The sequence below is a fragment of the Dicentrarchus labrax genome, unplaced genomic scaffold, assembly GCF_905237075.1.
Source record: "Dicentrarchus labrax unplaced genomic scaffold, dlabrax2021, whole genome shotgun sequence".
In the NCBI taxonomy this organism is placed as follows: Eukaryota; Metazoa; Chordata; class Actinopteri; family Moronidae; genus Dicentrarchus; species Dicentrarchus labrax.
The window spans coordinates 30832484-30848345 of NW_026136721.1; the positions used below are offsets into that span (position 1 = coordinate 30832484).

The window sequence follows — 15862 nt, forward strand, 5'->3', positions numbered from 1 at the left end:
GAACGAGACCAGGAGGTTGTGTCCAACAACACGCCTGCTCCTGGTACACTGCAGACACCCAACAAACTGGACTGGACTTTGTCCCATTAAAACATATCAGTATTATCATTTCATTCAGTGGTATAATTTATACATTTCTTATACCATAATCATTTGGTCTTCTCACATCATTTCATCATTTTACAAATGTCTTTGAGAGTGATATTCTGTCATCCAACGAACAAAGAAAGCAAATAAGTGTAACTGTGGGGAGTGTGTAACCAACAACAGTACATTACCTGTGTGATAATTAAAAAAACAGTACGACACAAACAGAGAAATGGTACACAGACAAGAATTTAAAATAATTCATTTAGACTTTATTACAACATCATTTGTTTTAGGTCGTCTATACAAAGTTTCTGAACCAACACATCCCTAATTTATATTTTTGGCACTTATTTTTTTTAAAGTAGCAGAGTGGTGTAGGAACAGAAATTATTTTTGCCCTTAAAAGCACAATTGAGGTCCCAATGGCACCAAATGTGAAATGTCCTGGAACAAATAAAGTCAAACTCCAGCCTCAGAAAGCATGAAGACCATCATTACTCATGAGTCATGTTAATGTAAACAATCTTGGTGGATGTATTGTTGTAAAGCAGCCTGAAACTGTTTTTGTCTTTTATGTAACGAATCACACAATCAGAAATCACTGAGCAGCTGACAGTCAGTCTTTCTTCCATGAATTTTATTTCCTGCTGAGAAAAAAAACGCAGACTGAGCACCAATCACGCTAAAGCTTCCTGGTGATGTCACAATGATGATAAATGTGGTGGTTGGGCCACGTGGCTCTGGAACAAAGTTATCCGATCCAGCAGTGTTAGTGGGATGTCTCTGATGACTGAAGGCAGGTCTTCATGCTGTAATGGATAGATGACCACACTCAGGGCCGAGCGGTCATATGTGAATCTAACAGAGGGAAGACATAAGAAAAGGTGAATTTGAGTTTTCTCGTAGTTTAATGTGACGTACATGTCCTCACACACACACACACACACACACACACACACACACTGACCTGTCCAGCAGAGTTTTCTGCAGTGTGCGGCAAGCCACCAAGGTGCCGCCCATGAACATGTGGCACATGATGACATGGCGGCACCGCTCCATGAATGTTTCTGTGGCAGCGGCGTCAAAGGTACCGCTGCGTGAGATAAGGCAGAGGCGCTGCAGACGAGAGCAGCAGGACAGAGCCTCGAAGAATGACACGTTGGCATTCAGGTAGGGCTGCTCCAACCTAAACGCACAAACACACAATGTTCAATAAACGACAAAAACAACAACAAGCTGAGCAAAGATGTGAATTCAGTCCATGACATTTAATTAGACTAACTGGTGTACGGCCCCATATTGTGTAGTGAGTGTAAGGCACCACCTTTCATGAAAAACAACAAACACACCACAAGGTAAAAGTGAATGTGTGGTTTGTGTGTTAGGTGGATTCCATAATTATCAGAAAAACAAACTGCTAATTAAAAATGTTCACAACAGGTTTTGTATTTCTAAAACAAATAAAATAAACCAAACACATTACTTTGCATCATACTTAAAGACAGTTAGCTCAGCATTTAATGGTTCTTAATCTACTCAAGACCCTGATAAGAAAAAAATATTAAGATTTCATTATTAGTTCAATTAATAATTAGATATTATTATCAAATAATAGCAAATGCTTTTATTGAAAGGAAGAAAAAAATAATAATTCTGACTCTACCATCTGTCTGACGGTTCGTGTTTAGTATTACAGTAAATGAACAAAAGCATCTACTAACCTGAGTTCCTGTAGCTGTGTACACTGTCTAAGTGCATCCAGCAAGGCAGGAGTGTAGTTCATGGTTTTTAGTGATCCCATGTTGGCAAGGGATAATACCCGTAGGTCTTCGCAGTGCTTGGCCAGCTGTACCAGCCCTGTACCCCTAAGGACTCCCGGAAGCCCAGCCAGAGTCAGGCGGCGTAATCGAGGCAAAGCCTCAAGCGCCGCTATGTGTGCATCGCCAACTCCTCGCGCCCATGTGCACATACCGCGAGGCTCTACACTGGCGCGACTGCAAGGCTCAAGCCGAGGCAGCACAGAGACAAAACCTGGACCAATGACCTCTAAGGTCTCTAAAAGAGGGCAGCCAGCTAAAAGCTGAGCGAGCCCCGAGGTGCTGTCCCCTGCCAGAGAAGACTCTGTCTCAGGCTTGTAGTTCTGGAGGCCCACACGTGGAATCTTCTTTAACCCCAGGAACAACGCAGAGGGAGATGTGTTTTGAGAGATTTGATGTGTGTTTAAGCCATCTGCCAGAGCACAGGCAGGCAGAGTGAGAGAGCGCAGTTGTTTGAATTTGGCCAAACTGGCACACAGGTGTGTTTCTCCACCTAGCCCTGCTGAGTTTTCATGATGATAGTGTGTGTGCATCAGGTTCAGGTATTTAATGTTGGGACAGCCAACAGCCAACCGGCTCATCGTCCCAGGAACCAGCTGGTCTTCCACACTCCTACACTCCGAGTAAAGGACCTGATTGATCCCGCTAAGGTTCAGGCTGATCAGCTGTGTGGAATCTTTCACTCCTCCCTCCAGCAACGACTGGAACACCTGTGGCCACAGCGCTGGGCAGCGGCTAAAGCTGAGGTGTTTGGGACTGTTTCCCTCCAGGGCTTGCTTTAGGGACAAGGAATCGAGCCAGGACCGAGGGAGCTGCAGGGCCTCCAGGTCACCTCGCTGACCCAAGCTCTTGGCTAGTGAGGGAGCAGCAGGCCAGTGAGCAGGGTTTGGGCCAGGAATCGACACGAGGAAAACTCTGAGACGCTTTGGAACATGAACGCTGAACACTGCCAGGTAGAGCAGGAGCAGGGTCTGGTTTACCTAAGGACAACAACGCACAGATACACTAGTTAAATACTGCACACTACTACGGTGTATACTGCAGATATATACTGTATGTGAACATATTACATGTACATGCACACTAACAAACTCACCTCTCCTGGAGCCAGCCTGGCAGTGAACTCTTCCAGCTGCTGGTAATGTGGCACACTGCTCTGGCCCACCATTAACTGACAGCACACACCGACACCCTCTCTGGTAACATCTGAGATGTCAAACTGCAGCATCAACCTGCAATGCAGAGACACAGACACACACATTCAACACGGTAGCAGCAAACTAGTAACATACTCAACAACTTCCAAATTTGTGGATTTTGTTCTAGATGGTGAAGCACTGTTTGTATTTAAGCCTTAAGGACAACTATGTCAGTCAGTCCACCTCTTTGGTCTAGAGTGAAATATTTCAACAACTATTGGATGGACTGAAATTTTATAAAGACATTCATGGTCCCCAGAGGATAAATTCTAAGGCTGCATGATCTGGTAAAAACATCATATTGCAGTTATTTTAAACAGATATTGCATTTGCAATATGATTCACGATTAGTGTGGGAATGATCATTCTTGCATCACAAATTTAATTTTCACTGAAAAACGATTAAAATGACGACGACGCAAAATTTGTTGGGGTCTGTACCAAACAAACATGTTTTCTTGCAATTGGAGAACACAATTTGTAGGCCAGGGCATCTCTTCAGAACTACAGTACTTCATTATAACACACCAAACACAACACAAAAGGTCTATTGCCCTGTCAAATAGGGGGTGACTCTGGTCACAGGTCTCATGTTAAAACCTCAGTAATCTACCACATTCTTACTTGCGGAGTTTGGCGCAGCACGGCACCACACCATAACTCGGTGTCAACAGTGTCTGTCTGAGCTCCGACAGGCGGCTCAGTGAATCCACCGCCTCTGAACTGAGCATAGCAGAGGTGAAGCCTGGTGTCACATCAAAAGCAAGTGATCTGAGCTGAGAGAGGGAGGAGAGGATACGAGAGAGACGAGTGGAAGACAGGCGACAGCCAGTGACATCGAGGTGCGTCACTCCTCTGCAGCGAGAAAGACGCTCCACTATGGCACCATTCAGCCAGTAGCAACCATTCAGGCTGATAGACTGCACGTGGTTGGCGAGCTGCGTCAGTATGTACCGAACCAACAGATCGTCAGCCTGAAGGAGGAAGAAGAACAATTTTTATTAACAATTTCCATCTGTTAAAAAGCGTTGTTCACGTATTTGTTAAAATATGCTAAAATATCCCAAAAGATCTTCACTGAAACAATCTTGCTTTATCAGTTCAAATGATAAAATGTATTTTTAACAGCTTTACCAGATACTCCTCAGACAGGCTGACGTTTGAGAGCAGGGACTTATCATAGCACAGCGTGTGTAACTTCTGGCAGACGTTTGCCACATTCATCACCAGGTCACACACGGGGACGTGGCGGAGGATGCACAGCAGGATCTCATCTGACAAATCTGACATTCCCACCGTGTTAGAAGACATTATGTCCTCATCGCGTACAGCCTGTGATGGTAAGCAAACAGTGATGCAGGTTAGGTGCTTTTAAACCCTCTGTGCATTCAGTCAACCTTTGGAAATAATTACCAAGACGGCCAAGAAGATAAATGTGTGGTACTTACTAATTCTTGGTGTTTTGTTATTGAGGTTCAACACAGAGAAAGAAGCTGTTATCAAGAGACTAGATAATGTCTGTGTGACATATTTATACCATGAGATGGTCCTTTTGTGTCTGCTTTTATTAGGCTATTGGAGACAATGCTGCAAATAAATGAGCACAACTGCTTTATAGCCAAATGGGATTATTATATACATTTTGCATCAGTTAGGTATTTGTCAAGTATTTAATTTCCCAAACTCAGATATACCTTGCTGATAAATATGACGATAATATGGACATTACAATATAAAATTAGATAGTGATAGACGGCTTTATCCATATCCCTCACTCTCAGTCTTAATTATAAGCATTATAGTTGAAGCAATATTAAATGCAAACACATATTGTAGTGCAACATATTTATTAGGTGACACCTTTACAACGCTACATTAACAGAATAGAAAGCAACATACAAAAGTGCATGAACTAGGGCTGCACAATGAATCACAATATTATGGAAAGTGGCCAAGTGAAATATCCAAATTGCAAGAAGCTGCAGTTTTTACGATAAAGGTAAAATGTGGTGTCAAACGAGCATTATAATAAAGCACTGTGGTGCTGCTCTCTTGTTGTCCAGATGTAAGAAAACATCACAATTTTAAACTCTTTTGTTTGTTCAGTTTAAATTAAAACTGTGATTGCAAAAATGATAATTCCCCCTAATCGTGAATCATATATTTAATTCGCAGTATGAGTCAAAATAATCTCAACATGCTTTCATCGTGCAGCCCTAGCGTGAACACATGAATGTCACTGAAGTGTCTGTATTTTTTTTGCTCCTCAAAGGTTTGAAAAAGAAAGAGACACCAAAGCACCCTTCGTGTCTACTAACCAAACTAGGTTGAAAAAAGTTAGTCGAGATTAAAGTGAAGCCTCGTCTAACTGAACGTTAACTTGGTGTTAACGTTAGCTAGCTACGTTAGTTCGGTTGGTTGCTCCACGTTACCGTTACCAACGTTACTAACTATTAATCGGTGTAACCGTCGCAGTTTGTCGGTTAACACACCTGGATAATTTGTCGATCCATGTCCTCTGAAATCCCTCTCACGGTGCCACTCATGATCAGCAAGTTTTCAGATGTTCACCCAGCCAGCGATTCATGTTTCGATGAATCCGCTTTACATTGAACTAACTGCACCGGTTGAACGTCCAACCCTGGACCGGGCGGACTACTTCAGCTGCCGCACAACGACGGAAGACTGTCAGTGACGGACATACTTCCTGTCGGTCCAATCCGTTTTTTTTTTTATATAATAATAATAATAATAATAATAATAATAATAATAATAATAATAATAATTATAATAATAATAATGATAATAATACTAATAATGATAATAGTAATAATTATAATAATAATAATAATGATAATAATAATAATAATGATAATAGTAATAATAATAATAATAATAATAATAATAATGATAATGATAATGATAATAATAATAATAATTATAATAATAATAATGATAATAATAATAATAATAATAATAATAATAATAATAATGATAATAAAAATAATAATACTCAAAAAAGTACAGGACTCCATAATAAACGCCAGTAAATATAATTTATATATTATTTAATATAATTATTGATGTATAAGCAGGGTTTGGAGAAAAAAATAAAACAAAGTATTCCGATACAATTACTAATAACCTGTTTTTAGAAAAACAAATGTAGCCAGTAAACTAATCCAAGTATTACAGTATTAAAGTAACGTAACTTAAAAACAGGAGAAAATAAATATCAATAAGAAGTATTGATTTAACCTATAAAGAACAGAACAATGTAACCCTTGAGAGGAAAATGGAAAGATTTTTAACTTTAACTGTACAGTTCTTTGCTCGTTTATTTTTAAAGAAAAACAGAGGTATTTTAAAATTGTAATCTGCTAATAATCCATATTTTTACAGTAATGGATTACAATTACCTTGTTTTGTAGCCTGGCTATAAAACTCTATCTAATCTATTACTCTTGACCCAGAGCCTGTTTGTAAGTAATAATAATAATAATAATAATAATAATAATAATAATAGCAAAGAGAAGGAGGAGTTGAAGAAGTTCCTGTGACCTAAAAGTACCAGTATTAATGTAATTACAGATTTTTCGTTCCTGCAGGATTTAATTTAAGCTACAATTAAATCAGTGGTTGGTCAGATCTTTCACTCAGTAAAAGCAACAGTTACACCTCAGGATAAAATGACTCCACTATAAGAAAAGGTCTTGCAATGAAAAAGTAAAAGTACGAGCAGGAAAATGTAGGAAAAGTAAAAGTACTCAGAAGAGATGATTGGATAGAGCAGCAGTTCCCACTGGGGGTCGCCACACCTTCATTTTAAGGATTTTAAGGGGTAAAAGATAAAATATATATACACATAACTACTGAGATAGGCCTATATCTTAGCATTTATGTGAAGAAAACTAAACGAAATTACTATTTTTAAAGTTTAGATCATTATTTAAGATCTAAACTTTGAAGAGCTGAACACACAGAGTATATTCACAGAGCTTTTACTCTCTGATAAACAACTAAAGAGCTAAGAAACAATGAGAAGACACTGAAATCTGTAAACACAGAAGCCTATTAAGTACATATGATTGGTATGATTAAATTGATTAAAAAGTACATAATACAGACAGAAAATTGTTTAAAAATATTAGGAAAACTCATCTCTGATCAATATTCACAGGAAATTATCTGTTCAGAATTCATACCAATCTCTAATTTTACACAAACTTCCTAAAAATGTCCATAAAATACGTCACTCAGGGCTCGTCAGTTTACTCAATGATAAATAAAAAAAGGGACCCTTAAAGAAACAGGTTGGGAACCACTGGAATAAAGAACAAAGGAGGACTAGAGCACACTGATTCATTTGCCTTTAATTGCATTTTGACTCTGATGAACTGAACTGAGAAGCACCTGCTGCTGGAAGAGGTCTGGAGAACCCTGTTTCAATTATATATATATATATATATATATATTTAATTTATCGCATGCATTACTGAGTACGTAGCATTTTATGTTATAGGTAGTCAAAATGAAGATATTTTTAACTACTTTTTATACTTTTGATAGTTCAACATCATACTTTATAAACTGTACAGTTCTTCAGTAAATATAACGAGCTCCACCACTGGGTTTTTGGTTAATTTATATGGCCAAAATCAAATTTAGCAAAGATAATTAAAAGGTTTCAAGCCTGTTGCATGCTGCTTATTTTTGTGAATATATACGGACTGTTTGGGTTCTTAAATTCTGACAGAAAAATTATCCAGCACATAACACAACACTGAGGAACCAAACTAGTTCATATAAAAAAGTTAAAGTAAACAATGCAATCAAGATCATGAAATTATAAAAAAGGTTTTATTGAAATCAAGTTTCCAATTTTCTTAATATATGAATTCTACAAAGTTACTGATGCTAATTGACGTATCTGAATTATATTTACAGCTCATTCTGTAGTTGTCCACTTGATGGCACTATAATAAAAGGTTTATAGAAAAATATCAGTCTTTAGAGTTCACTGTCCCACTCCTGACCCAGAGGCTTGACATGTGACTTTAAGTTTGCAGTTGAATTATGTCACCTGATGGTTTCCAATGTTGACAAGTTCGCAGGATGGATGAGAAAAGTTCAAATATCCGTTTTCATTTAACGTCAACATTGTTCAATAACTGTTAACCTGAAAGACATATTGACATTTGTGGCATTTCTTTTTTTTTGTTTTAAGTCTTCATTTAGTTTGATCATACTTGGTTGAGAGAGCCTCTCCTGTTATTATTTAAATGAGACATTAAACTCATCCTTAGTTTAGGCCCTTTTCACAACACCTGCTTTATTCTATTCAAGTGTCCCAGTGAGGCCTCAGGACCCTGAAACGGAAGCAGTTAAATATAATTTATCCAACATTAATTTAATTTCCCCCTGTGAGTTTTGTACATGTCAAAATTTCTTAAGTGACATTTTCAGAGTGTAAAGCAACATGTAATATAAAATCTTGGAATGAGTAAAATGTTTCTTTTAAAATGTCTTTGAGATGAATAAAGACCAAGTACCCAGACCAGAATCTCAGACATGTGCACTTTATTGGGTTGTTGTGTACACCAGAGGCTTGAAGCCCCAAGCACAAACCTTCATACAAGGTAGAAGCTTTGTCTTTTGCATAATGACAAAAACAAACTGGACCAAGTATTGTTTAAGGCTGAAAGTACAAAAACAAAACAAGTTTCAGATTACATAATTTACATAATAAGCAATACTACAGGTCTGTTGGGCAGTGGGCCCAACCAGAGAATAAACCTTCATAGAGGCAAATAAGGTGGTGAACAAACACATCTGGAATGACCTACACAAACACGACAATGGACATCATGTTCCTCACACATTCACACCGCCTGGGACGCGCTCTGTACTTCCTGCAGAGTTTCTCCCCATCAGGGGGCATGGTGCCATAGCCATAGTGATGAGGGAAAATGGGAAGAGGTGTTGTGGGCTCAGCATACACCAGTGTGTTGGTGTAGGCATGTATGCAGAGCCAGTCGTTTGGACTTGTAGCAGTGTGTTTTGGGGGAGGGGGCTGACAGTCTGTTTAGAAGCACTTCCTGTGGACAATGCTGGGGCCGGACTCATCGTACTCCTGCTTGCTGATCCACATCTGCTGGAAGGTGGACAGGGAGGCCAGGATGGAGCCACCGATCCATACAGAGTACTTCCTCTCTGGGGGAGCAATGATCTGCAGGGAGAAAGACGGGGAGAAGGGTATTAAACCACTGAAGTCAAGCCACATGAGTGCCCTCCTATAGTTAAATGTAGTGGAAGCTAAAAGACCAGCAAGCGACTGAATGCATCAACCATGTTTGTCCACTGGGTGGCAGTAGAGGTAAAGAGCTTTCTGGAACATCTTTTGCATCATTGCTTCAGGGAGGATGATGAGAGTCTGAGAAATGAGGAGTTTTACCTTAATCTTCATGGTGGTGGGTGCCAGGGCAGTGATTTCCTTCTGCATACGGTCAGCAATGCCTGGGTACATGGTGGTACCTCCAGACAGCACAGTGTTGGCGTACAGGTCCTTACGGATGTCCACGTCACACTTCATGATGCTGTTGAAGGTAGTTTCATGGATACCGCAAGACTCCATACCTGTTAAAGAGGGTAAAAAGTTATTCTTTTTGTTCTATATACTTCAAAATCAGGCCCAATTTTTGCTGCTACAACCCCTGTGTGTCCCAACAATTTAACTCCCATATATATATATATATATATATATATATATATATATATATATATATATATATATATATATATATATATATATATATATATATATATATATATATATATATCAAACTCAATCTAGAAGTATCCTTCAGCCAGTACACTGATTGAAATAGATTTCTGCCTTAAAGAAGTGGTGGTTTTCCTGACTGCACTTACCGAGGAAAGAGGGCTGGAAGAGGGCCTCAGGGCAACGGAACCTCTCATTTCCGATGGTGATGACCTGTCCGTCAGGAAGCTCGTAGCTCTTCTCCAGGGATGAAGAGGAAGCAGCAGTGCCCATTTCCTGCTCAAAGTCCAGTGCAACATAACACAGCTTCTCCTTAATGTCACGCACGATTTCACGCTCAGCTGTAAGACGAGGAAAGACATTTTAGAGTCAGTTTTTATAATTTCCCTAGCATCAATTATTAACTTGTTTTGGAGTCAGTGTTTGTGTACCAACCTGTGGTAGTGAAGCTGTAACCCCTCTCAGTCAGGATCTTCATGAGGTAGTCTGTGAGGTCCCTGCCAGCCAGGTCCAACCTGAGGATGGCATGGGGCAGGGCGTAGCCTTCATAGATGGGCACTGTGTGAGTAACACCATCACCAGAGTCCATCACAATACCAGTGGTACGACCAGAAGCATACAGGGACAGCACAGCCTGGATGGCCACGTACATGGCAGGGGTGTTGAAGGTCTCAAACATGATCTGGAGGAGAGAGGAGACGAGATATGAGTCATTGCATCAATGAGTCAAAGTAACCTGAAGTACGCTAGAATGGGTTAGTACAGTCAGATCAAGAAAAGCACAGCACACTGGCCAGTTTTGTTTTGAGTAGAAACACCATACTAAACACAGTCATTCTAATAATCTGTACTTTTAGTTTGGTCATATTGACTGTGCATGTTGAGTGCAGCACCCTGCTCTACAGTCATCTGTTCCACCATGCAGTCACCAGTGTAGTTAGAGTCTTTCATCAAAAAAAAAACAAGCCTAGTTGGAAAAACAGCAGTGACCATGCTGCAATAAAATCATTCCTGATGCATCAGACAGAAACCTGAAGCCTCCGTAGAGATGAAAAGATCAGCACAGGACAGAGGAACCCTGGAGATTGAAGGAGCAGGGGGAAATAAAGACAGATTGAGCAGAAGAAACGCCTGAGGGGCAACACGTTATCCTGTCGCACGGCCCTGCAGGGGAGCTGAGTGGGTTTACTGATGAGAGAAAATGTCATTGTGTCAAGCCCTTCTTACCTGGGTCATCTTTTCCCTGTTGGCTTTGGGGTTCAGGGGGGCCTCAGTGAGCAGGACTGGGTGCTCCTCGGGGGCGACTCTCAGCTCGTTGTAGAAGGTGTGATGCCAGATCTTCTCCATGTCGTCCCAGTTGGTGACGATACCATGCTCGATGGGGTACTTCAGGGTCAGGATACCCCTTTTGCTCTGTGCCTCATCACCAACATAGCTGTCTTTCTGGCCCATGCCAACCATCACACCCTAGGGAGCAAACACAAGTTAAAAATCAATTCATTGAAATAGAATTGTTAATGTTGGTTTGTGATTTATGTAATATTTTTTTTGGGGGGGGGGACTGTACCTGATGCCTGGGACGTCCAACAATGGAGGGGAACACAGCACGTGGAGCATCATCTCCTGCAAAGCCAGCTTTGCACATACCGGATCCGTTGTCAACAACGAGGGCGGCAATTTCGTCTTCCATTTTCTGTTAGGGAGAGGAAGAGGAAGAGGAAGAAAAAAGGGGAAGAAAATGTTTAAAAAACGGATGCTATGTGACAGCCATGCGTTACATCTGGCAAACATCAACTGGGGGGTGGGGGGGGTTGTTAAAGCCGTGTCATTATGGAAACCGGACGCTGGATGTCGCAGTGGCGCAGGTTCCAGTCCAAATCCAGAGCTGAGAAAACAAAGGCAGTTTCTCCCTCGGTCTGGCCATGGCCATATAAGGCAAAAGTGAGAGCAGCTTAAGAGACGGCGGCAGCCCGGCCCGGGAAGCCGTTAAAACCTCAAATGACACCGACAGCCGGCGGCCACTCCCTTCACTGGGATCATCATCTTCATCATCATCATCATCTTCCCCATACACATAATAGCGAACGCACACTTTAAAAAAAACTTGGACCTCCATCCTTCATCGTGTCAGTCATCAGGTGTAACCGTTAGTGTCGTGACCACCATAGTTACCAAGGTTATGTGAAGAAGAAAATAAAAAGCCAACGTCTAACTGACATTCATTAGATATAACGTTAAATTCATTAACTTACAAGCTGTAATGTCACAGCATTGTGGGTTCTTTTTTTTTTTTTTAAAGAACAATTTCTACACGCCTACCTGCATTTAAAAAAAAAAAAAAGTATTTTCAATTTAATCCGGCTAATCTGCCATCACCTTGTCTGTGTCTGTGTGTGTGAAACCGGAGACCCGGGACACCGTGCCAAAGCAGATGCTTACATGTAAACGAGAAGGTCAAACTATTTAACGTCTGGTCTTGATTTGTTAGAAAAAAAAAAAAACTGATGAAGAGGTGATGAAGACAACATGGAGCAACCAGGGAGGTAGTCATTTCACACCATGTTAAAATATGAACGACAGCATGCCAACACTTATATATATATATATATGGTTATATCATATCAACCGCTACTGGTTTAAACTGTAACGGTCGGTTGACAAGCAAGTCCAACGGCTGCTTTAAACTTGAGAGAAATCGGACAGAAAACCTCATATCGTAACTTAACCGGCGGTGTAAACTCACTCCGCTGGGGTAAAACACTGAACAAGCGCACATTTACTTAAGAGAAAATGCATTTAAAATACGATACAAAAAAAAAAAAAACTTCACTCGGTAGTTGTCTTACCTGTGTGAGGGAGGGTTCTCGGCTTAAGAGGACTGTTACTGAGCGCTACACTCCGGTAGGGTTTAGTGTCTGGACTTGACTGCAATGGAGGCCAATAAATTGCAGGATTTTATCAGAGCTCGTGCTGCAGCCCCTCTCCATAAAAGGAGAACTTTCCGCACGGCGCCCTCTGATTGGTCCTGCCGCATCCACTGGGTGTGGCGCATGCAGATAAGGGTTCTGCTGCTCTGACAAGACAGAGGGGGACCAGAAAACTAACCTATATACTACCAATATTACCAATCTGTGGGGGTTCAAGTGTTCAATAAAACAGTTAATAATTATTATGTATATATATATATATACATATATTTTTTATTATCATTATTTTAATTGTGGGATGCAAAGGTGGGCAACAGATCACAGAACTCCAGCTGCACAACACAAAAATCACAGTATGACATAAGTTGAATATGTGCTTTTATGTATTCTTTATGCTATTATATGAACACATTTTGATGTAATTCAGTGTACTATAATAGGTTTAATCCCTGGCATCATCCACATTGAGAAAGGGCCTTGCGTATCCTGGCTACACAAGCTCCTAATCACATTTAATTAATATAATATTGTCTTCTTTTTCTGTCCTTCGGAGGAAAATATAAGCCCAAAGAATGCAGACAAACAGAGCCATGATTTATCTAACTTAAGTGAAGGTCATAAAGGAATGCAACAGGACTGGATTGCACTGAAGACTGTGCTAATTCTCTCACTCATGGCAGATACTCGGGGTTAGTAGTGCCAGGACATGAAGTGGTTACAATCTCAGGGTCACTGACAGCTCTGTTAACACCCTGACTGACACGTCTGCCCTGGCATACCAGTGTCTCACACCCACACACACACACACACACACACACACACACTCACTCACACACACAGCGCATAGTGAGAACATGTGTTCGAGCTGAGGTATGTTTACAGCAAACACTTAGGAAGCTGTAAATCTGTTATCTCTCATCACTTGCCTGGTAATGTTTAAGTGAGCGTAAGGGGCATATTAACCTTGCTTGTCTCAGTGAGAGGTAATAGACAGGTGTGCAATTTCCGGAACATACCTATATTTGGTGTCAAAATGCAACTGCGAGGCCTATTATGAAATGATCATTTATGAATGTGACTCACTTTGATATGCATTCACACACCTGCTCATGCACACACCCAATTATGTCACACAAGCGAACTCCTTGTGCGTCTCTAACCTGAAATACTTGTTTAGATGTCATATTTATTTTACGATAATGCACAATCTTCATGCAAAGCTCATCTTATAAGTTGACCGGAGACTAAGTGGGTGGATCGAGGTGCTCTTTTAACTCAATAAGGGCACCGGACAAAGAGTCATAAACTTACACTAGGAATTCTCACTGGCTCTATGTGTTCCTAATAAGGTTATATGGGAGCCGGCTCACCAAAAGAGACAGGAAGTAGGTTTCACAGTGCTTCTCTATTGCAGATGTATGCAGGAAGTGACCACACAGACCCACAAACACACACAAACACCCATATGGGCATCAGGTATGGAGCAGCTAAGGACAACATAGAGAAGAGTGAATGAGCTGATCAGGGAATTGGCTTTTCAGACTAGCATTATCTTGCTCTAGATAGACACTAAACACACACACACACACACACACACACACACACACACACACACACACACACACACACACACACACACACATCCACACCCACGCACCAAGTATAGACCCAGGGCAGGACAACCATCCCTTTAAGAGTTCCTTTGGATGACGTCCATATAAGGAGATATTGGAGCAAGTCACATGGGGGGAAGAATGCACTGCTCAGGTCATGTGACCAGTCTGAGGAAATGAATGAATCTCCCTTTTTAAGGCTGTGTAAGTGTGTTATTCTTTAGGTTTGCCACTTTTCACCTTGATTTCTGTATCCTTCACCAGCTCCCCCTGAGATTTATATTTAGAAAGGAAGATAACTCCAACTCTAATTTATTTTTCTTATTTAAACTCTCTAACTCTAACTAAATTTCTCAACACTCATGCCTTTCCTCAAGCAATTTCAAAACTCTGTGCCGTGCATGACTCATGTGTGCATTACAACACACACACACACACACACACACACACACACACACACACACACACACACACACACACACACATATGCGCAGTCACTCCGTTGCTCACCACATAGTCAGAGAAATTCACAGGCTTGGCTCTGGCTCTGACTAAGACCGTATATGGAAGAAGCTAGCAGGTAGCTTCTGTCCAGTTTTCACTCATCCCTCTCCCTCTCTCTTACGTGTGCTCTCCCTCTCTCTCTCTCTCTCTCTCTCTCTCTCTCCCTCCCTCTCTCTCTCTCAGTCTCTCCCTTAAGCACACATTCACTCTCCTCCTATATTTGCTACATTTCCTTTCTACCCAAATCAATCACTCCCTTATTTCTTTTCCCAGGAGAGGGACAATTATAGGAGTGCAATATAAGGTCGGTGCACATATTTGCCCATTTCACTCTGTAGCAGTCTTTCCCAGTCATTTATGTCATCACATTCCAGCTGAGTTTCATACACAGCATTGCAAGGAGGTGTGGCTTTTGTGTGCCAGAGCAGAGTGAGCGAGACAGAGGAAGAAGGTGAAATACTATTTGAAATGTAACATTAAAACACACAGACCTCCCCCCACCCACCCAAAAAAGCCTGACAAAGAAAAGACCAATTCTTAGGTATCTGCAGAGGCCTCCAGTATGTCCTAGAATACAGTTAAAATCACAATTTGTCTCTCAGTGATTAAGATCCAAATATACCTGATCCCAGGTTCCCAGCTTAACATTTAGTTATATGTACCACAGAGCTTCAATCAGATTAGGGGGGGCAGGAGCAGAAAACTAGGGTCCTTAATAAAGTCTTGAAACTAGATTTTCAGAAAGGACCACAGGATTCAGTAATGCAGCAGAGGGACACACCTTAATTGATAGTTTACTTGTATGATGCAAATTCTTAATCAAATTATACAAACAACGACCTTGGGCTTTTGGGTCACTGGGTCCCCAGGGAAAGTTACTGACTTTGCCCAGCTGGTGATCCAGTTTCGCCTGAAATAAACTTCCAGAAGA

At 40.9% G+C, this 15862-nt stretch overlaps 2 protein-coding genes across 2 annotated transcripts; both read right to left on the reverse strand.

Moving 5' to 3' along the window:
* Positions 1 to 337: 337 nt before the first annotated feature.
* On the reverse strand, positions 338 to 5770 carry fbxl18 (F-box and leucine-rich repeat protein 18). Its single transcript, XM_051386596.1, has 7 exons — positions 5599 to 5770; positions 4241 to 4438; positions 3731 to 4080; positions 3004 to 3139; positions 1812 to 2887; positions 1058 to 1276; positions 338 to 948 (listed from the first exon to the last, which is right to left on the reverse strand). The coding sequence occupies exons 1-7, from the start codon at positions 5650 to 5652 to the stop codon at positions 792 to 794; spliced, it is 2190 nt and encodes a 729-aa protein (XP_051242556.1). The 5' UTR covers positions 5653 to 5770; the 3' UTR covers positions 338 to 791.
* Positions 5771 to 8669: 2899 nt separating this feature from the next.
* actb1 (actin, beta 1) lies at positions 8670 to 12857 on the reverse strand. Its single transcript, XM_051386643.1, has 7 exons — positions 12734 to 12857; positions 11455 to 11580; positions 11115 to 11354; positions 10323 to 10569; positions 10037 to 10228; positions 9561 to 9742; positions 8670 to 9335 (listed from the first exon to the last, which is right to left on the reverse strand). Exons 2-7 carry the CDS (start codon positions 11575 to 11577, stop codon positions 9192 to 9194), a joined length of 1128 nt encoding a protein of 375 aa, XP_051242603.1. The 5' UTR covers positions 11578 to 11580; positions 12734 to 12857; the 3' UTR covers positions 8670 to 9191.
* Between the last annotated feature and the right edge of the window lie 3005 nt (positions 12858 to 15862).